The sequence below is a fragment of the Rhyacophila brunnea genome, unplaced genomic scaffold (assembly GCF_057557595.1).
Source record: "Rhyacophila brunnea isolate RB1 unplaced genomic scaffold, BYU_Rbru_1.0 scaffold_13, whole genome shotgun sequence".
In the NCBI taxonomy this organism is placed as follows: domain Eukaryota; kingdom Metazoa; phylum Arthropoda; class Insecta; order Trichoptera; family Rhyacophilidae; genus Rhyacophila; species Rhyacophila brunnea.
The window spans coordinates 27,264,275-27,288,831 of NW_028232785.1; the positions used below are offsets into that span (position 1 = coordinate 27,264,275).

Below are 24,557 nucleotides of genomic sequence, written 5' to 3' on the forward strand. Positions count from 1 at the left end.
CCTCGTATATCCCTGCCTCCGAAAGGTGTCCTTGCGTCCACCTGACGAAGTGCTAGGTTGACTCTCCCTGACCTGGTCAACCACTTTGGTGGTCTGATCGAAGACCTTCTCCCGACCCCCACCTCTCTCTAGGAATACCGCCAGTTTATCTTTATTGAAGATGTGTTCGGCGCTAGGTGGGATCTTGTTAAGAGCCTCTCGGGTGAAGGTGTCTCTTATACCGGAGAGGATTTTCTTCCGTCTCGTCTGAACTAACTCTGCCCGCTTTCCACAAAGGATTCGGGTGACGTCCTCAGACACTTTGTTGAGTGCTGAAGAGGGCCCGAACTCCTTTACGACCATCTCAAAAAGAGCCGTACCGATGGTGTGGTCGCTGACAGAGTCGACCACTCGCTGCAACGCGTCCCGAATACACTCTTTTTGAGCGAGCATTGCATTTTGGAGGCCGGCAATCGTACGCTCCATTAAATGTATTGTTTGCGATGAATGGTCGTAGGGGCGTAACTCATCGTTGAGTCCCAACTCAACGAAAGACGGGGCCGCCAAATATTGTTTTTGGGTTTCAGCGTAGCGAACCCCCGCCCAATTATCTGTGTCGAACAGTTGGAGCCTGGTAAGTTCCGCTACCTGGGGCTCTATGTTAGAACTTGCGAGTGCAAGCTTCCCGGTCGAGATGACGTCATATGACATCATTATGACGTACTACCGGAGTGATAATAGCATTCGAGAAAATAGCGAGTGGTCAGACAGCGGCGCTATTCATTGTCACCATACACATATAGGTGTATCATAATAAAATTTTCTATGGTTATTCTGTGCGCGGTCGGCATGCCTCGAGCGTGACGTCACAATTACGTCATCTCGTCTGGTGCCACACGAGACGAGAGTTAGGAAATCGCGGTGCTGAGCTTTGTCTGGCGTCGGAAAAGCAGGCTCCTGAACTATGACGCTAAATACAGGCAACGGAATCCTGTTGGGTTTTTCCGCTGTCTCAGGCCTTGCGGGCGGCCGTAAAAAACTTACCGGAGAGTCGATGTTTACCATCGGCTTCTGCGGAGTAGGCACCACTGCAGGGAGACCCTGTTGGGTCAAGATTGAAAAAATTTGTGATACCTTGTTGTCCAGGGATCTAACTGTTTCCCTTAGCTCACCCACTGGATCTTCCAACAGCAATTCCGATTCATTCGAGTCGGTCTCCATCGCTAGTCCCTCCGCGACGTTACTGGCTTCATTACGCTCCATTATTGCACAATTTTCACAATTTAACTGCACTGACAAAAATTTTTCGCTTTCGAACAAAGCAATACAATCAAACAATTGAATACCAAAGACAAAGCACGCCGCTATACAAGCGTCAGTCCTGCCAGCCGGTAAAAAACAAGATGAACAACCAGAGAGGTAAATAATCGAGAAGAAAAGGGGTTAAAAAGAGGCCAGCGCAGAAGAACACAAATACGATCAACATCTCAAGGGACTTCAGAGTCAATAGCGAATAATAAATTATTATCACCTCATGATATTCATCTTTTTTATTAAGTAGTTATTCAAAACAAAATTACCATGAGAATTTTATTATTATTTGTATTAAATGTAGTCAGCGCTTTGTGAAAACAGTACCTATATTGAATTGTGCGAATATAATAAATATTACCTACTGATTATTGGTATTTAAAAAGATTATATTGTTGGCTAAATAAATACTATCATTATGGCAATAAAATTAGGTACGTTGTCTATGGCCGAAGCAATCTCCGTCTATCACGGCTGTCAAATACTGGTCGGTCAAGATGCTAATTAATGTGACACGATAATCTTTTAAAACGAACGCTTTCAATGCATAAAATGGACGTAAAACGCGATTCGGGTCACTTCGAGCCTGATGCAGACGAGCAACATTGGTTCGATGTGTCCTTAGAAGGAAAAAATCCAGACTTAAATACTTGCATCAAACAAGAGTATGCTGAAGATCCCAGCCACGCTGTCGAGGTTAGTTTTTTATAGGTTATTTATTACTTTCTTAGGATAAACATTCTCTATGGAGTCAACAAATAATGATGCCGACGATATAAATAAACGGGAATAAAGTATATTTCCTAAAGAATTATATAGGTAGATATTTTGGAAATCGAATTGGAAATGTTTCAATGACCCTGGAATGAAACTGTTTAACACTTTCAACCATTATAATTACTTTAAATGAGACGCCAGCGATGGTTAAGCCGATTGATTTAGATACCTAATGTCAATTACATTGCGCTACTTTACGAGCTGCTTGTTGGTGAATTTACAATCTGCCTGTAAAGTCGCCCAGTGTCATCATCGAACAAGCTAACAAGCAGATTGTAAACAATCTACCGATAAAAGTTGAAAGCCGGTCAACTTGACACGCTACACGCCGGCGTGTGGGCCTACTGCGTCTGCGCAGTAACAACGTCCCGGTAAAAAAACGAACTACGTTCTGTCAAAATAGTCGCTGGCTTGTGGCTTCTCAGTGAATGGAAAGTTTTCTGTGTCATCATCACAATCGCAGTAGCTGTATCGCCCGCTATTAAATTCGCCAACAAACAGCTGGTAAAGTAGCTCAATGTAATTGACGCTTAAGGTAACGTTGGTACGTTCGCTTTTAATTAACATTACATATTCTTATTATAGGGCTAATCATTGCCGACTCAAGTAGAAAGCCGATACATTCACAATGACTGGTCCTACTTTTTCCGCCCCTTCCGTTGTTGTCTAAGGATGACCTGTTATTGCCTGTGATTTTTTTATAGATTGCTCATACTGACGCGTCTGTCGTGTTCACATAGGGAATGGTTTGATTTGAATAGATAAGTTACAATATGATAAATAATACACTAGCATTAACATACCGTCTACAAATTTAATGTAATGCATGGATCAATGCAACCTATTTTTTGAAAATCGATATTACCACCGGTTTTTGTGTTAAGGACTATTCTGACATTGACAGCTGATGAATAACAGGAATGTATACTATTTATAAATAATACTTATAGTTAATATATTTGATTTGAAATTTTTTTATAATTCAATTTGAAACGAGATAGGGCGAATCAATATGTCAAGCAATCTGGGATCTGATTTTGACAGCTGAACAGTGGACTACTCGTTGGTTGTGCAAAAACATATGTTCGGGATTTATTAATATAAAGATGGTGCTGGGCTACAATATCGCAATTGAATTGGACGAAATTATCGAGTATCGGGTAGTTTTCCCTACTTAAGGGGTGACATGCTCAGCGTACATCAAAATGAAGATTTATGCTATTTTCAGAGCACAATCCTGGACATTCCTTAAGCGTTGTAGATAATCTATTTATATAACTTTGAAGCCTTATTATCCTTTATATATATTTTAAACATTTGATGACTGCATAAAGTATTTCTTATAATCAGTATCTTTAGAATTATTTTCAAATGTGTAAATTTTGCCCATTTATTGAATAAAAAAATGCCTAATTCTTGTCAAATTTGGGATCACAGAGATTATCAATATAATTTTTTATCGTAAATATTTCACTATAATAATGTCGACATAAATTTTACTAATGGTTTTATAAATGCTTTTAAAAGTTAATAGATATAAAAAATCTTAACACCACTTCACACGGACGTACTGAAATATGACTATATTCTAAAACATTAGAGCGAGAGGTTTAAAAAAATACTACTTATGTTTTGTAATAAAATTACTTTATGCAGTCATCAAATGTATAAAATATATATAAAGGATAATAAGGCTTCAAAATTATATAAATAGATTATCTACATCGTTTAAGGAATGTCCAGGGTTGTGCTCTGAAAATAGCGTAACATTTTCATTTTGACGTACGCTGAGCATGTGGGCAGTTAAAGGACGTCCTTATAACGCCAGTATCTGCTTAATTATATTATTCATAATATTATTTGGTTTTATATTAAATTAATTTATAATACGCATGAACTGACATTGACATTTCAATTAATTTCGTAGATTAGTACCTATTGTTTGCAATATGCTTGTTGTCATTATATTTTAAAATAGGTAGATACTCTATTATTAGATAACGACAGACACCATGTAAGGCCCGTTTCAGATGGGACACCGGTGTCGCGCTCGATATAATATAGGAGGTCTTTGTATTATGTTTATGAACGCCCCAGAGCTAATAAGTCAACGCGTGTCCTGTACACTTTTCCGTTGGCCGCTACATTCTCAAGCCGCAGATAGACTTGTTTTTATTACCGCAGCCAGTTTTATGTTCTAATTTATTACGCGAAATTATGCGTTGAGTCATTAGCTCTGAAGCGTTCATAAACATAATACAAAGGCCCCTTTATTCGAATACAAAGGCCTCATATATTATATCGAGCGCGATACCAGTGTACCGTCTGAAACGGCTCTTATGTTCTAATTTATAACGCGAAATTATGTGTTGACTCATTTGCTCTGGAGCGTTTATAAACATAATACATAGGCCCCTTTATTCAAATACAAAGCCTTCTATATTATATCGAGCGCGACACCGGTATCCCGTCTGAAACGGGCCTAAGAGCTGAGACCCTTCAAGTGTGCGGTCGAGCTTCACACGTATTATCGTTATTTTTTTTTTTTTAAATAATCTTGATTTTCTCACAGCTTATTTTGTTTTTCAGAATATTGTTTCAGACCCGACAGTAAAATTGAAGACAGATGCTCAGCTAATTGACATAAAGACTGAACTTATTGAAGACACAATTCCCTCATTCAATTATGAAGATCAGCAACAGAGTTGTTCCTATTCGGAACAAGTGAATGGGGTAATTACTTTTATTTTAATTAAGAGCATACATCATTGAAACGGCAAATAATTTTCAACAGAAGGTGCGACGAAATTTCGCACACGTCGCCAATCGGAGACCAACAGTCGAGGTGGTGAGCACGTCAATTTGTCATGGCGTCGGAGGAATATATTTATTTATTTATTTATTTAGAAAAGGAGTATTATGGCATTACAGCGATTGGCCAATGCGCCATAATACATAATAAATACAAAATTATAAAAACTATCTTTCTTACAAATAACAACTAATATAACAAGAATGTAGAAAAGACAGCATGTGTTTATGTAAATATTAAAGAAACATGTTAATATATACAATTATAAATTTAACCTATTTAACACTTCCACAAACATTGTATAGTTAATAAAAAATAAATCAACCTTTATGGTGCCACCAAATAAGTTAAACGCACGATATACAGCATCATGAAACATAACATCTGTCCTGCGACGAGGTATCTTGAAGAACGTAGAGTTACGAGTGATATTGGTGGGAACATGAAAATTAATATTTACCAGTATATACGGATTGTAAATGAACCCACGAAGAAGTAGAAAGAAATGCTTTAAAAGAGCATCACTCTTCGGGTGATCAGGGATTGCATTGATAGCATACCCAGAAGAAAACGATATTCTTAAATCATGTAAAGATGACTAAAAAATTTTACTAATGTAGGTACTCGAAAATGAAAACATGTCAATTAATATACTAATATAATAATAAACATAACATTAAGTAGACGCATGTTGAATTATTATGACAAATTATATTTTTTGGGCACGCGTCATTTTCACAATCCGCGCATCGCCTAGCCACGATCTTTTTATGCGTCAATGACATTATACTACTTTATAAACTGTTTGTTGGCTAATATAAAAGCGGGCGTTTCAGCTACTGCGATTGTGATGATGACTCACAAAACTTTCCATTCGCTGAGAAGCCAACAAGCTAGCAACTATTTTGACAGAACGTAGTTAGTTTTTTTACCGGGAGGTCGCTACTACGCTCTACTGAGCAGACTCAGTAGGCCCACACGCCGGCGTGTAGCGTGTAAAGTTGACCGGCTCTCAACTTTTCTCGGTAGATTGTTTACAGTCTATTTGTTAGCTTGTTCGATGATGACATTGAGCGACTTTACAGGTAGATTGTAAATTCGCCAACAAGCAGCTCGTAAAGTAGCTCAATGTCGTTCTCAACGCTCTCAACGCTCAACTCAACGCTTTCGACCATGCCTCAACTGAAGTATAGGTAGTCTTAATAGAACAATCTCCTATCAGATTTGCCAATACCGATAGTATGGTGCACCCTTATCAAATACCTAACCGATTTGTTTTATTTAAAATATATTTATTAATTATTTGTTTTTTCAGATGCCTTCAATACAACTGCCCAGTATAAAATCGGATACCAATTTTCAGCGAGTTGATTTTAAAGTGGAGTACGTTGAAGACACATCAAGTCAAAGCATTCATGAGGAACAAAAACCCGGTTGCTCTTACTCGGAATGGAAACCAGCATATTATGAAGTAAGTTCACAATATTCTATGAAACTTGAACAGTGTATGTACGTACCGATATGGTGAGGTCTGTTTTGATTTAAACACCCAATGACATTATTAATAGACAACGCACTGAGTACAGTACCTAGCAAGTAAATTCGCGCATAGGGACATTCGCACATGCATGGCCCCCACATCTTAAAGCAGGTCCCCAGGCTAGAATCTTCGGCGGGCCAACCTACCTATCGCTAAGGTTAAAGTCAGTCTAACGATCTACAATTGTGTATTACAAATAATAGTGTTCAAGGTAAAATTTAGGGTATTTTATAGTGATTTTTTGTATTTTTAATACACCCACTTGAATTGTGGAGTTGTCGAATATCGACAAACAATAATCGAACATTGCATTGCACAACTATATATTTTGAAATGTTAGTGTGCTTGAAGTGAAATAGCACCATTTTCCCACAGGCGCCATTTTTTGACTGTTAGCGCAAATGTGTGTGTTATCTTACTTGGCTGGTCAACCCGCCATGCCGGCCCCCCAGGCTAGAGCCCTGTCAGCCCACCTCCCTTGTGGGGGCCATGCGTACATGTATAGGTACTCGTCACGTGACAAAATTTCGCAATTTCCATTATGCGATATCACGCATCGGGAATTTATAGCAATATCACCTTTATTGTAATGGCGTTAGAACAGTGTTTCTATTATCAATGTTCATTTGGGCGTTATGATATTAAAATATGAATCATGCCATTCGGTAGACCCGACAAAAAGCATCGGGAATTTATAGCAATATCACCTTTATTGTAATGGCCTTAGAACAGTGTTTCTAGTGTCAATGTTCATTTGAGCCAAGGATATTGATATTAAAATATGAATTATGCCATTAGGCGGACCCGACAAGAAGCACCGGGAATGTATAGCAATATCACCTTTATTGTAATGGCGTTAGAACAGTGTTTCTAGTGTCAATGTTCATTTGAGCTAACGATATTTATATTAAAATATTAATTATGCCATTCGGCAGACCCGTCAAGAAGCATCGGGAATTTATAGCAATATCACCTTTATTGTAATGGCGTTAGAACAGTGTTTCTAGTGTCAATGTTCATTTGAGCGAACGATATTGATATTAAAATATGAATTATGCCATTCGGCAGACCCGACAAAAAAGTGAGTGACAGTTTTTCGTCCATATTAATGTCATTGTAAACACCACACATTCGGGGCACGTGAAGTAAAGATATTTTTTTTCCATTTTCACATGAAAGTATCAAAACATTATCTGAAAGTTTATATAATATGTTTATTGTCGTAATGTCACTAATTCTTTGACATTACCAGGGATTAAACACTGCTTCTTTTAAATTCTAATGCATTTAAGTTTTGTACTATTCCATTTAAATCATTTTTCGCGACCCGGGTTTCGCCTTTCGGCATCTTCAGGCACTTTGTATACTCACTGAAAGGCAAACACCCTCTGACTACGAACACTCTTAACTCTAAAGTATATAATAAATCGACAAAGGGATCCCAATAAATGGAGAATACCTGAGTCATCTGCGCTTTGCCGGTGACATATTAGTAATTTTCTCGCAGGACCCAGAAGACCTCCAAAGCAGACTGCAGGAACTCGCTGAAGTAAGCAACAAAGACGAAAGTCATGTTTTGTTACTTAATACAAATTTTAATATTCCCTCTACGCGTTTATCTCTCCCATGGGCACCTTAACTTAAAGTCAAGTAAATTCAGTCAAAGCACATTTGAGTGCATCGCGACCTTAGTCTTGTGTAACTGCTCTTGAAAAATTCCCAGTCTTAAAAAAAATTATGCTTCCCACCAAGCGTAGAATCCCGTGACATCCCCGACGAAGACCGGGTGTGGTACGGGGCGGGTGGGGTTTCGTGGGGCAATTATCTTCAATGTGTAAAAAAATAAATAATTGCTCGTTCCCGCACATCGAGTCTTTATTAAGTAACATCATTTTTATAGGAAGAAATAGAACGTACTATTACATATTTACAAGTAAAAAACATCAATATTGGCTTGAATGAGATTCTATTCAACCGGTTTGTATATCTAAAATATTATTTAGAGAACAATAACATCAATCAAAACTGTGAAGCATCTATGACATTATAGTCTATGACACACTTCAAACAACTCATCACTACGAGGTCACGTAAACGGGTGAAATCTAGGGGCGGTAGGTTATATGAAAGTATGGTGAAAAAGTATGGTGTGGCGGGCTGGTAATCAATTTGCGGCAACATTTCCATGTTAACATTATATTATATGGGTACGTTATAATGACCGAAGTAAATCTTCCATGATGCTCTGCATTTTTTTTTCATCGCTTCGCTATATCTCATAAGTTGTCGGCTATTGTTGGCCTGCTTCATTCAGTTGTATGGGAAAGCCTTGCCCCTCTCGGCTTAGGGCGTAAACCTGGGAGATACGGGGCTCGATTCCCCGTCGGGTTGGCTTACTTTTTTTTCAAAAAAGATTTTTTCTATTGGTTATAATATATTCTCTCAGAAAGTGTTTTTCAAAATTATATATGTTCAAAAATCAGAATGATATATTCTTAAATCTTGTGAATTATTCGTTGAATAAAAGAAATAAAATAATACAACTTATCGACATAACTACCCCTTTTCCTCTAAATTCTATCCTCCCTGCATGTCGAGATTCCTAAAAATCTTTAAGATGTTAGATTTTTTAAAATATTATTCTCTCATATTGATACCTAAGTATGTCGTTTGCTCACATGTTAATGTAATACTTCACACCTTATTTTAGTTGATTCCTGCAACCACTAATCTCGGATTTTCACAGACAATCATGGAAGTAAAAGAGCCATATAATGAAATCGAAGATCAATGCATCAAAAAAGAATTGGGGGTATATGAATCCATTACAAATATAGCCAACCATACTGCTAAACGTAAGCATATACAATCTAAAGTCACTGATCCCGAATCATTAGTAGCCGTTATAAAGTTAGAAAAAAAATCGTTTACTAACGAAAATTTTGTGTGCAATTTTTGTTTTGATATTTTTGCATCGCTATCTCTATTACAGCTTCACAAAGCTTGCCATAAAACAATAATGGCGGAAGAGACAGTTGATTACTTTCGCAGTCGATCTAATTCATTGAAACTACCTAAAAAGAATCATTCTGGTGAAAGGCAATTTCAATGTGATCAATGTAATTATTCATCCATTAGATTTGATTTGATGAAACACCATAAAATGATTCACTCTAATGAAAAGCCATTTATATGTGATCAATGTGATTACTCATGTATTACATCCTCTACGATGAAGTTGCACAAAATGACTCATTCTGGTGAAAAGCCATTTAAATGTGACCAATGTAATTACTGTTCTATAACATCTAGTAAGTTAAAATCACATAAATTGTCTCATTCTGGTGAAAAACCATTTAAATGTGACCAATGTAATTACTGTTGCATAACATCTACTAAGTTGAAAACACATAAAATGTCTCATTCTGGTGATAGGCCATTTAAATGTGACCAATGTAATTACTCATGTATGCAATCTTGTATTTTGAAAAAACACAAAATTATTCACTCTGGTGAAAAGCCGTTTAAATGTGACCAATGTGATTACTCTTGTATACAGTCTGGTGATTTGAAAATACACAAAAGGAGACATTCTGGTGAAAAACCTTTCAAATGTGATCATTGTAATTACTCATGTATTAGATCTGATACGATGAAATTGCATAAAATGATACATTCTGGTGAAAAGCCATATAAATGTGACGAATGTGATTACTATTCTACAACATCTGCTAGAATTAAATTACATAAAATGTCTCATTCTGGTGAATATCCATTTAAATGTGACGAATGTAATTACACTTGTATACGGTCTGGTGGTATGAAAATACACAAAATGATTCATTCTGGTGAAAAGCCATTTAAATGTAATCAATGTGATTATTCTTGTATACAATCTGGTGATATGAAAACACACAAAATGATTCATTCTGGTGAAAAACCTTTTAAATGTGATCAATGTAATTACTCTTGTGTTAGATCTGATACGATGAAATTGCACAAAATGGTACACTCTGGCGAAAAGCCATTTACATGTGACCAATGTGATTACTGTTCTACAACATCTGGTAAGATTAAATTACATAAAATGTCTCATTCTGGGAAAAAGCCATTTAAATGTGATTTATGTAATTACTCTTGTATACGGGCGAGTTATATGATAAAACACAAAATGTCTCATTCAGCTGAAAATCATGTAAGTGTTGCCAGTGTAATAAAACATCTATAAAATCTGATTCGAAGAAAAAACACAGAATAACTAATTCTGGTGTAAAAGTTATATTTCGATGTTGTCAAAGTGTTATTCATATTGTGCACGTTCGAAATACATGACACTATACAAAATGACTCGTTCTGGTGAAAAGCTATTTAAGTGTGTTCATAGCGAACTGAAAAAATATAGAATTATCAAAATTTACATTTAATATCAGTCGTCGATTCGTGCAATTGCGAGTACGCGATATCACTTTTTAGAAAAATCGTGTAATGCGATTGCTCTCATTTTCACGTAAAGGGTTTGCCAATTGCCGCATTTGGAGTTAGAACAATCCAAAAGAGACCCTATCAACTATTGTGTCAACTATTTTTTACATAAGATCTTTTTTGGAGATGAAAAATTTTCTGCGATCTCCTTTTAAGAAACTAAAGACATATAATAATGTTTTGTTTTAACCCATTCGTTTTCAAAAGATTTGAGAATGTAATATTCCATATGAGGCGTCTAATTACAAAAAGCGACAAGTCCACAATTCAATATTTGCGGGAAAAAACGTTTTTATGTTTCAAGCTTCAATTATTTATTTTAACGTGAGATAATTTTTCCGTTGTATTCTATGTCGAAATAAGAACCAAATGGCAATTTTGTTTCAGCCGATAAACTCTTAAATGTAATAAATATTGGCAAAATAAAATTGGACATAGCGCTATTTGTAGCTCACTTTTTAATTTACTCCAGATAAGGCACATATTTCCGTGGCACTGTCATGAGTTTACCAGTTGCTATAGCATGGGAGACGCCCTTTTCAATATTAAACGTTCCCTTATTCGCTGACTTAAACACGCGCAAAATTAACCAAGCTTTTAATAATATGTAACACGGACATGGCGCTTTTTGTAATAAATCGAGACTTAACATATTTTTTTTTCGTAGGATTATGTCGCGTTTCGAAATTTATAGATCAATACATATTGTGTAAAATTATACAAAGAATACGTGTGTATTTTTTCTCGATTTTGACCAAATGTGGACATTTGACGCCTCATATAATATGTATTGTTTTAAACCATTTGTTTTCAAAAGATTTGAGAACGTAATATTCCATATATTGAATATACAAACTTCGAAAACACCTTTCAAATGACAAATATGTAGGTTGTAGATTTATAATTAAGTGTAAACCACTATGTACGTACTGTGCGAAATAATATATACACGCTTCATTAAGATATTAAAACAATGTAAATAATAGCAAAAATGTATTTCATATAAAATACACCAATTCAAGTACGCAATTTTAGTTTTTTGCGTATTTTACAACGTTTTTCTTAGGTCGTATCCTTATTTGTCCAGTGGTTGTTTGTAGGGTACAAATCTTGCAATCGATTTTTAACTAACTTGCCGACTAGCTAGACATTTGAAACTTTTAGAATATATCAGAACACAATGCCAGTGCATTTTTTTAATACTTATAGCCATCTTTAAGTAGAATTGAATTCATTTTTAGTTAATTCTGTTTTGTATGAAAAGTTATTTCGGAAGAGATCCGTAATCCAATCCACTATTATTGGTTGCTAAGTGGGTGGTCCTAGCAACTAAATTAATAATATATACGTGCGTTACTATGGAAATCAAAATGACATTTCAGTATTCTATATTTGTTTGTTTGTTTATTATTTACTTCATATCAAGTATAAGTTTGAGCATATTGAGCATAATAATTGAACAGGAAACTTAAAAACGTTGTATATAAAAAGTTATTTTTATCTTGTAATTATTTTAATTTTAATACTATTGGATTGGAATAAGAAAGTGAATAAAAGACGTTGTAATGACAAGACTCAGATAGAATAGGGTGTGATTTAGAAATACCCTTTTATTTATAAATTCTATTTACAAATATTATGACACTATAATAAGTAATAATCGAATAGATCTGATAAAAAAAAAACTAAATATGATCTCAGTTATATAAGATAAGGTGTGGGGAGCAATGTTCCCTGTAAGGTGTGCGCGCGCACACGTACCAGAATGTGTCCGCACAAATGTTTTCATCCCCTGCACAGTTCTCACAAAATATTGTAAAAGAAAGTTTCCTTTGCAAAATTTCAGTTTTGCTCACATGCACAATTCTTCGATCCATTTCTCGGAAGGCGAAGGTCGAGTGCGAGTAACGAGAACACGCAAGTGAAATGTTACGTCTTGCAGGATCACTATATCTATCTCGTTCTATCGTGTGCCAAAGTATACGAAAAGCAGACACGTATTTTAGTGTTTATCAATGACCACCAATGTGTTAGTGATATATTTGTTTATCCGCAGCAAATATCCAAGGAGAATTCACGTCTGGAATTAAGTGGATAGTGGATTGATTGAAAAATTGTATGTATGTGGGGGGGGGGGGGGGTTGTAAATTTACCGCGCCGGGTGACGGCGATCGGCACACACAATAGAAATATTAGAGGGAACGTTGGTGGGGATTTTATCTATGCTTCTCTCAAGAGTTGCTGTTTTTGATAGAATATCTACTTCGTTCTCTATCGTTCTCCAGAAGTCCAATATGTAAAGAAAATAGGTAGCTAAAAAAATAAGGACTGACAAAAGAAAAAATGTACTTTCTAATAGATTACAGTTCTGAAACCAAATCATGTTGTACTATTACAATGCTCAATAAGGAAACAATTATAACAATCAATCCCTGTAGCGGTTAGGTTAGAATTTAATTCTGAGGGGAAGAAATTATTTGAAGTTGTCATACATGTTAAAAATTGAAAGTACACTTGTCATTGTTTTTTTTTTTATATATAGATATAGAATAGATGCACCCGTTTCGACAACTTTGGCACACCGTAAACCCTATCTCCCTAAAGCAACAGGTTCGAGAGAAAGATTCAATTTAAAGTACAACCTAAGCACTGAAAGATACTCGCCCTAGATGCCCGAAAACCATCTGACGATGGTAATTCAAATATTTTGTACTTAGCCAATAAGGTGCCCTCTTTGCCCTCGGCCAAAGAGTATAAAGGCAGTTATTCTCTGACTCGCGGAATGTGGGTGGCGCTTAGTAGTCCAATCAAATAGCGCTTCTTTGCGGCCATCTTGAATTCAAACGTAAACCAACCACAGCTGCCACCTGTCAAACTGACAATAGTAATAGTATACTTATAATACTATAAGAATAGTTTAATATTAATTAAGTTAATAAATATTAGTGAACATTATAATACACCAGCGGCTCTCAACATACGCACTTATATAAAAATTTTAAAATAAGTAAACATAAAAAATAAGAAATTAATATTAAGTGTTCTTCAATATGAAAATAAATAAATAGAATACAATAATTAAAATATACTTAACAAACCAGTGGCTCTCAACAAAGGCCCTATTGTGAAGTAGGTAATTAATATTAAGTGTTCTTCAATGTTAAAATAAATATAGAAAATACAATAAGAAATTATAATAAACCAGTGGCTTTCGAATGAGTTCCGATTGTTTATGACGATACTAAGTGTAATAATTATTTTGAAAGATAATAAAGAAAAAGTTTACCTTTCAATGAAGTTTATTCATTAAATATTTGGACCCGACCTATCACACCAACTACTAAGTAATTAATTTTAATTTTTGTTCTATCTGTGTTCTGAACAATACCACCCAAGCTAGCCTAGAACACCGAGATGTCACTTACTACTTTGATTTAAAATACAAAAGGCGATTGCCAATAGTAACTCAATTTAGAAAGCCCTTCAGAGTATTTGTAAGTGCCATTAGTTAAAATTCGTCGCAATTAGATAAGATGCCCATAGCAATGTACCTACGCGGGCGCGCAAATCCCGAGAGACTCTGGTTTGATTTCTGCTGGGTGTCGTATTTTTTTTTTTTTAAAAGATTTCTTTTATTGGTTATTATTATATTTTTTAGAAGTGTTTTTAAATTATGTACGAAATATAATTAATTCGAAGACTGTTTGGGTTGTGAATTTACACATTCAACAACATACATCAGCATTTTAAACAAGGAGAGTAGCAGTCTTCATTATTTAAAAAAATACAATCAATATAATATAGACTCGTGCTACGATTTAAAGGACTAAGGAATATGGGCATTACAATAAAAACAATAGTATATTACTAAAGAAATACAATTTATTTAAATAATTAAAAACTGGCATGATGGATATTGTTATTCATTTCTTTATCTTTGTTGTCACAATAAGAACTGGAAGGTGACGCCCCTGATAACTGTCCTGAACTGAAGGATCGCAGGTTTACTGCCAATGATGGTACATGTGGATACTCACATATTTCTCAAATATCGGAGCCGAATCTGACTGAATGTCAAGTTCTCACCGCAGTCACCGCTGAGCTATGCCATAATATGGCTTTGGCTATCAAAATTTTATCTTACTCTATAAATACTATGGACAAGAGTTTATATCTTTGAATAATTATTTTATTTAACAGTACAGCTCGTGATACGCTCGATTAAGACCGAGTGTGGTGCGGGGCGGGTTGGTTTGGAGGGAACTATTAGGATGCAGACACACGGAACTGCAGTCAAGATGTGTCGACGCAGGGTCGTATTTGATCCCAAGGGCATCCGATTAGAAACACCAATTAGATTTGTTTTAGCAAATAGTATCGGATGCAATAATTGGAATCAAATAAGACCTGTGTTGACGCACGTATACGAACGTTATTTTCAATGTCGTGTCTCTGCGCCTTTATGTAGCCCATATCTCAATGTTTAAGCGCTACAGAGCATACCATTCTATTTTTGACCTATTCAGTTGGGGTTGTGGTATTTTGGAGTTTAAAAATAACACATATTTAACAATCACAAATAACTTCGAAATATTATTAAAATCACGTTTCTTTTCATACTTATTCACATTTACAATACTTAACTGATTGGAAAGCAGAAATATTAATAAAATTTGTACGTAAAATTACATTATTTAAATTATCTGTAACCATTGCCGACTCAAGTTGAAAGCCGATACATTCACAATGACTGGTCCTACTTTTTCCGCCCCTCCCGTTGTTGTCTATGGATGACCTGTCATTGTTCTATAGAGTGCTCATACTTACGCGCCTGTCGTGTTCACACAGGGAATGGTTTGATTTGGATAGATGAGTTACATGATAAATAATACACTAGCATTAACACATCTTCTACAAATGTAATCATAGATCAATGCTACATATTTTTTGGAAATCGACATTACCACCGGTTTTTGTGTGAAGGACTAGTCTGACTTTGACAGCTGATTAATAACAGGAGTATAATATATTATTTATAATTTATTAATATATTTGATTTGAGAATTTTTATAAATCAATTTGAAGCGAGAAAGGGCGAATCAATATGTCAAGCAATCTGGGATCTGATTTTTTGACAGCTGATCAGTAGACCACTCGTTGCTTGTGCAAAAAGATATGCTCAGGTTTTATAAATCTAAAGATGGCGCTGCTGTAACACATGATAGAAAACATGAAAATGTGTGGGAGGGCGAGACAAGAGAATACATCGTCACTGTTCTGGCAGAAGACACTAATTCGAACAAATGACATATTATTTGTTAGTTATACCAAAATGTTCCTTATTTCAAACTTACCGTCTGGAAACCTTCTTAATAAATAAACAGCCTTTATTTTAAAGTCATCCTTTTTAAGATTTCTTAATAAACTCACATGATAGACCATTTTAAACATTTTAAAAACTTCAAAGTCAAATTACTCAAAACTAGTATACTCCAGTTAGTGTGTTCTGACAGAACAGAGACGAAATTATATTAAGCGCACACGTAGAAACGTCAATTCAAAATTTGGAAAACCGACTGCAGCTTACAGACAAATGACCGACAAAGCTAAGCGGCAATACGTGGGGAGGTCAATCACATATAGGTACACAGGGGCACAGCACTTGCACTATGCAACTCGGTGGCCGAGTAAGCCTGTCCAGTATGGCACAAGTCTGCGCACACGAGACACGTGGACACTGCGCTTAACAAAACCTACCGGATCATGACGGGGTGCTTGAAATCCACGCCTGTCACCAAAGTTCGCGTGCTTTTAGGAATTACCCCCTCCCCCCCAATCCGAAAGTTGAAAAGACAGCACAAGATAGGGTCCCGCGACACGTCATGCATGGGTATTAAAGGTGCAAAACAAGGCTAAAATCCAGAAGAAGCTTTATGGCAACAACCCAATGACATTATTAATGGACAACGCACTCAATACAGTAGCTAGCAAGTAAATGTGCGCATAGCGACATTTGCTCATGTATAGGTAGACGTTACGCAATTTCCATTAAGCGATATCACGCATCGGGAATTTATAGCAATATTACCTTTATTGTAATGGCGTTACGTGAGCGAACCGAATCATTCGGCAGACCCGACAAAAAGCATTGGGAATTTATAGCAATATCACCTTTATTGTAATGGCGATAGAATAGATTATGCCATTCGGCAGACCCGACAAAAAAGTGTCATTTTGTTGTCCAGATGCTTCGTCCATATTAATGTCATTGCAACAACCATACCTTTGACCGTCCCTCCCGAAGAAGATAGACTATCCGCATAGGAGGCGAACCTAGCTTCTGAGGCTCTCGAAGATTAGGTAAAGCCAGCAGAGCATCTCCCACCCAGAACCAGTCTCGGGTACCGTACACAGAAAGCCCTAAACAGACTGTGAACCATGGTAGGGCGCACTCGAGACAGCATGGTAAAGTGGTAGTTCTCCGATGACCGTGCCGTGAAATGCAAAGCATGGAGCACCTTTTATCACGTTAGGCTTGCCCAGTAAGTTGCAATTTCGACGAGATCTTACAAGCCGAGGAAAATGGTGTTGCCTTCGCCAACTTCCGGAACGACACAATGTAGCTATTGAAGACCCGACACGACAAAGAAGACAAATGACCGAGTCTGAAACACCAGAACACCGACAGTAAAACATAACATACAACACGTAAACGTGCGAGAGAGAAACAGGGACATGATGATTGTATACGAAGTTATATTGTAAGTATTAATTAAACATACGTTTAATTGACAGAACACCATTATATTGGTTTTAAAAAAGAATAAACAAAAATAACTTGGTGTTTTCAAAACGTTGAACTTTTTACTTCCAGTAAATGTAAGCTTATGTAAAAGAAATGAAAATATAATTAATATTAAATTCTACAGGTTTTTTAAAATGGTTTGTCGATAGCTATTTCGGTTGTAACACCATTATTAAGACTATTCAGATAGGCAGTTTGCCTTTGCTTAAATACTATACGCATAGATAGAGACAGAATACATTTTCTTATTCGTTCAAACAATATTATGACTTTGTATACTTATTGTTAATTGTAATATTATTAACGGCCCACGTGCTCGTCGTAGGTCAAAATTGAGTTTTTATTGTATTTTCAAACCATGATCCTGGACACTCCTTAAACGTTGTAGATAATCTATTTATATAATTTTGAAGCCTTATTATCCTTTATAGTTATTTTAAACATTTGATGACTGCATAAAGTATTTTTGTTACATAAAATAGAATTCTTAAATTAATAAATGTAAAAAATCTTAACACCACTGCACAGTTATGTACCGAAATATGACTATATTCTAAAACATTAGAGCGAGAGGTTTAAAAGAATACTATTTTATGTAACAAAAATACTTTATGCAGTCGTCAAAAGTTTAAAATAACTATAAAGGATAATAAGGTTTCAAAATTATATAAATCAATTATCTACAACGTTTAAGGAGTGTCCAGGATCATGGTTTGAAAATACAATAAAAACTCAATTTTGACCTTCGACGAGCATGTCCCCCCTTAAGGGTTTTTTAATGGATATCAAAATTTACCAAATTTATCGAAAGTACAGTGTTCGAGAGCTTTGGTTATTTCTTGGCATTATTAATCAATTAAAATATTATTAGTATAATTTTGTTAATCATGTGCTTAAATTATATTTAATAGTGGCGACGATTAACAATAAGTATACAAAGTCATAATATTGTTTGAACAAAAAAGAAAATGTATTCTGTCTCTATATATGCGTATAGTATTTAAGCAAAGGCAAACGGCCTATCTGAATAGTCTTGATAATGGTGTTACAACCGAAATAGCTATCGACAAACCTTTTTAAAAAACCTGTAGAATTTAATATCAATTATATTTTCATTTCTTTTAAAATGGAATCCTACCAAGTAAATGCTAACTCAATTAGTAAGCTTATGTGTTGATCATTTACTCATATGGCGGTGTATTGTTGTTGATACGATAGATATTCGAATAAAACCACTGCCAGTCCGTCATAATTACACAATTAAATTGCAATGACATCAATATAGAGGTACGCATATAGAGGAGGCAAAGCAACCGCTGCGTCAACGCATACGGCGCTGCATTAATGTGAACAAAGTTTTTCTCGGATTTGCCATGTGTATATTTCGGCGATCTAACCCGCGTTTTTATCAGTATGTTGTGTAATTCACAGTTTAGTAGAACGATCGTATTTACGCAGTTGAAAGTATAGTTGTGGCACAGCGCGGACGTCTGAAACGAATTAATTAGCGCCTTAAGCATTATAAAACTTATTAAGGCTACACCTCAGGGGCCTTATGTAGTAACTTGCGAGTTTAAGTCACCCGGTCGACATGACGTCATATGACATCATTGTGACGTACTACCGGAGTGAGTCAATACCATTCGAGAAATTAACGCTACTATAATACAGGCGTTATCCATTGTCCCCATACACAAATAGGTGTTTCAGCATAATAATATCTATGGTGAGCCGTGCGCATTGTCGATGCGTGTATTGAACTTACGTCACAATTACGTCATGTCGTCGGGTGACTTCATGTCACAAGTTATAACATAGGGCACCAGCTGAGGCATGGTCTAAAAAGATTGTAACTATGCGATGCGCGGATTGTGCTAATGACGCGTGCCGAACGGAACATAATTTGTCATAAAAAATCAACATGCGTCCATTTAGTATTGTGTTTATTGTTAAATTAGTAATATTTATAATATATTCATTGACATGTTTTCTTTTTTGAGTACAGGCATAATGTTTTTTAATCATCTTTATATGATATAAGAATATATTCTTACGACGCCATCACAAAAAAAAAATCGACGTGCTTCCACCTCGAATGCCGCTCGGCGATTGGCGACTAATGCGAAATTTCGTCCCTCCTATTATAGTTGAAAATTATTTGCCGTTTCACTTATGTATGCTCTTAAGTGACACGAAATTGGCAATCAAAATGGAGCCGGAGATATTAAGTAGTGGGTGACCCTGCAGGTCTATAAATAGTCAATCAAATTTTAAAATCATTAATAGTCGCAAATTTTAGATAAATAATTTCCTATCAACTGCTACTAATTACTCGTACATTATTTTCCTAATTATTTAAAATTCATATATACACATAAACATAATGTTGATTTCACTGAATCTACTTTAAAAGTTATATGATTTGTATTTCATTTAGAATTTGCTGTCTTCATGCAACGCTTGATCTCCTAGGGTCACGTGACATCACTGCAGTTTTATCCCAGTTTACATCAGCTGATGTTTATATAATCTTTCTGAACTTATTTTTGAAACCAGTTGCAAAGATAAGGTAATTGCTCTTCAAAAACTTTTTTATATTATGAGAAAGTATTGGTAATTTAAGTTATGTGCCCTCCACCAACCCCGCCCCGTACCACCTTCGGTCTTAATCGAGAGTATCACGAGACCCATCAATTGGTGATGTGAATCATCTAAAAATTGGCCTGGGAGTGTCCTGGGAGAAAATGCCCAAGACTAAGGTCGCTACGCTCAAAGTGAGCTCTGACTGAGTTTACTCTAATGCAATGTGCTAGGGAGAGAAAAGCACTTGGAAATTACTAAAAAGAAAATGAAGTTACTTGTTTATTAAATCAAAAGAACGAAGCTAATCATACAGGCAGCAAAATTTATGTGAAGAGATCTTCACGCCCGTAGTAAGACGCCGCAAATTTTTTGAAAGCAAGATAATTGGCCTTAGTAGCAACCAGTCGGATGGGTCCAACAGCTGGTTGGACCGACCTGAGCAATTTCTCCCGTTCAAAGTACATACTCAGACACTCCCACAGGATGTGATTGGCATCCTGTACTTCCCCTCCGCATGGACATGTCGGACGGCTTGCAAGTCCAAGCTCAAAGAGCCTGCCAGCGAAGCCACCATGACCAGTCACAAATTGACTGGTGCAATGGTCTGGAGTCAGGTACTTGGTTATCTCCATTCGCCACTGTATGTCTGGAAAAAACGTATATGTGTGCCGGCCCTTGGTCGATTCGTCATTGGTAAGTCACACATCTATGTATCCATTATCTTGATTTTTTAACAGCTTGGGTATCCGTGGATAATATTCGTGCCACACAGTTTAAATACTGCTAATGTATTATAATGAATCATTATATTTTTGTGCTTTTACGATTTTTCAGCAGTGTGTGTCATACGATGTCTTTTAAGATTATTTAACTGCGAGCATGTATATGGGCAATCGTCACATTTATAAGGCTTTTCACCAGTATGTATCATCATATGCCTCTTTAAGTTTTGAGGTGTTTTGCATGTAAATAAACAGGCTTCGCATTGAAATGGTTCTTCACCAGTATGTGACATTATGTGCAGTTTCAGGCTTTTCAAACGCGTGCTTGTATATGAGCACTCATTGCATTTATGTGGTTTTTCACCTGTGTGCGTCATCTTGTGTATTTTCAGGCTATAGACGTGTGAAAACAATAATGAACAATCATCGCATTTATACGGTTTTTCACCCGTATGTGTCTGTTGATGTATTTTTAGGCTATGAGCGTACGAACATGTATATGAGCAATCATTACATTTAAATGGTTTTTCGCCAGTATGTGTCATCATATGTCTATTCAAATATCTAACATGCGAGCATGTGTATGAGCATTCATTACATTGAAAAGGCTTTTCACCAGTATGCATCATTTTATGTACTTTAAGGTTAACCAAACGCGCGCTTGTATAAGAACACATATCGCATTTAAATGGTTTTTCACCAGTATGTGTCATTTCATGTCGTTTTAAATTGTGTTGCATTTTGGTTGTATAAGAACATACATTGCAACTGTATGTTTTTTTAACAGTAAGGGACTTTTTTAATAGTAATTTCGGATTCGTTGGATTTTTTTGATCAATATTTAGAAACGTTTTTTTTTTACCAGGAATTTCATCATCGTGGCCAAGTTTGTGCCTCTTTAAAGAACTCAAGGATCCAAAGTCATCGTCGCAAATATTGCAGATAAAATTTCGTGGGGCTGCGTTCTTACCAACCGGTGACTTATCTTCCATATTACGACGTCTAGTGGAATATCGCCGCGTTGAAATCTACAAAAAGATTATAATCACTGGATATATTATTCATGGATATACTTACATATTATTTTTAATTAAAATGAAGATTAATTACCATATAAACTAGAGTTAATTTAATAAATATTATGTTTTTTTTAAGGCTTTTCAATACTAAATCACACCAAAAGGCCCAGTTACACGATAAAGGTTGATTTATTTTTTACAACGTATTCTTATTTGTCCGGTACAAATCTTACAATCGATTTTTACCTAACTTCCCGACTAACTAGACATTTGAAACTTTTAGAATATATCAGAGCCACTGCATTTTTTTTAAATACTTTTAGCCATCTTTAAGTAGAATTGAATTCAGTTTCAGTTAATTCTGTTTTGTATGAAAAGTTATTTCGACACCATTATTGGTTGCTAGAGGTCTGGGGTCCTAGCAACTAAATTATTAACATACACGTGCATTACTATGGAAATCAATATGACATTTCAGTATTATTTCTATCATGTACAATTTTTTTTGATCGTTTAAGCTAGTCAAGTCAAGTTTATATGATTCAACAGAAAATTTAAAAACGTTGTATATAAAAAGTTATTTTTATATTGTAATTATTATTAATTATATCATGTTTGTGGACGTGTTAAATTTATATTTTTTTATCATTTTACTTTAATATCTACATAAGCACATACTTTCTTTTCTACTTTCTTGTTATTTGAAATTAAGCCATTTCTATAATTTGTATTTATTATATATTATGGCGCCTAGGCCAAACACTGTAATGCCATACTACCCTTTTTCTAAATAAATAAATAAAACGTGCCAAAGCATGTGGATAAATTCTCGCAAGGCATCCATAACTAAACAAGGCGAAATGGAGTTTGTATATACTACCTTCTTACCTACCATCTACCGGTGCTCTAGTTTGTCAAGTGATCTCAGTAGAAATTAGCTTAAGCTGACAATGCTATCAAGATGAGGTTACACTATGGTCGAAAGACATTGTGGCGCAGTCAAAGCCTTAGAAAGAGCCGAGCCACACCGGGCGACTCTGGTCTCCTCGGGCGATTTACTCGGGCGACTTGACGGCGACCAGAGAGGCAGCCAATAATAAAAATAATAATGAATGTACACGCAAGTATGCAAAAAATACGTTCTGCCGGCGAGAGGCAGTCAATAAATAATAATAATGAATGTACGTATCTACGCAATTATGCAAAAAAAAAACGTTCCCTCCGCGGCGTGGTTCTCGCGACTGATCGCCTAGTGTGGCAGCACTCAATACATAGCTATATGTTTTCATACATCGCTACCGGTCGCCCGACCAGAGAGACCGCGAGACCAGACCAAGCGCAAGAACGAGATTTTACTGATCGCCCGACTTTATTGCTTGCGCGACTACTGGGCGACCAGGTGTGGTATGGTCCATATAACTGCATGCATCGGTCTGGTTTCGAGACCAGAGTCACCCGGTGTGGCTCGGCTCTATCGAGGAAATCGGGGTATTTTGGACTGTAAAGTGAAAATAGGTTCTTCACATAAGGTTACTTGCCTGACATTAATATTTTTCAAAATTGATTTAATTGCAATATATATTTAAAAAAAAAAAAAAAAAAAGTATTATTTTTATTAGACGAATAACACACACGGTGGCCGCGCGGTTTAAGCGTTGGACTATTAAGCTGCAGGTACCAGTTTCGAATCCTGGGTCTGGCAAGTACACGTATTGTTTTTCAATTTGTGTCTGTCAGGGTATGGACCTTATAGGTTGAGCAAGTGGCTGACATCTATTTCTCGTAAAAAACAAAATCTGTTAATATAAACCTCTACTCCGTGGAGGCCCATATGATCCTATTAGGATAGGACATGGTCGAAAGAAAAGAAGAATTATTTTTATTCAACGAATTAATTGAACATAGATAATTAAAAAAAACACATCTGAGAAAATATATTATAAACAATAAAAAAAATCTTTTTGAAAAAAGTAAGACAGGTTATAAGAGAAGAAAGTAAGAAGGTTTTAATATATTTTTTCAGAAGGGTATTTAAAAGTATGTATGTTCAATAATTAGAATGTTACATTCTTAAATCTTGTGAATTATTCGTTGAATAAAAAAATGATTAATTATAAATTATTAACAAGTAACAACAAAAAATCTTGGGGTGAGCCGTGACGTCGGTTAGTAATTAAAGTATAACCTACTTTGATTTAAAATACAAAAGCCGATCGCCAATAATACCTCAATTTGGAAAGCGCTACAGTTTGTATTAAAAACCATTAGGTAAAATTTGTCGCAATTCAATATGACTCCTTTAGAAAAGCGGTCTATGTCCGTGGGCGCGATACCTGAGAGATGCAGGTTCGATTCCTGCGTTTTTAGTTTTTTCAAAAAGATTTTTTCTATTGGTTGTAAATATATTTTCTCAGAAGTGTTTTCAAAACTATGTATCTTATGTTTTTGATAATTTTAAAAATTTTAAGTTTCCTATCCTACTAAGACCATCCAGACAGAGTTGTGGTTTGTATTAACAGATCTTGTT

The 24,557-nt window shown here is 35.7% G+C and overlaps 2 protein-coding genes across 2 annotated transcripts in view; one reads left to right on the forward strand and one right to left on the reverse strand.

The window, feature by feature from the left end:
• LOC147077112 (uncharacterized) overlaps positions 1 to 24,557 on the reverse strand; it is a 167,106-nt gene that overhangs the window by 70,933 nt on the left and 71,616 nt on the right. The window lies entirely within an intron of this gene.
• On the forward strand, positions 1,757 to 23,127 carry LOC147077117 (uncharacterized). The gene is made up of 6 exons (XM_085940998.1): positions 1,757 to 1,986; positions 4,657 to 4,800; positions 6,195 to 6,350; positions 9,130 to 9,274; positions 21,877 to 21,987; positions 23,030 to 23,127. Exons 1-6 carry the CDS (start codon positions 1,834 to 1,836, stop codon positions 23,125 to 23,127), a joined length of 807 nt encoding a protein of 268 aa, XP_085797124.1. The 5' UTR covers positions 1,757 to 1,833.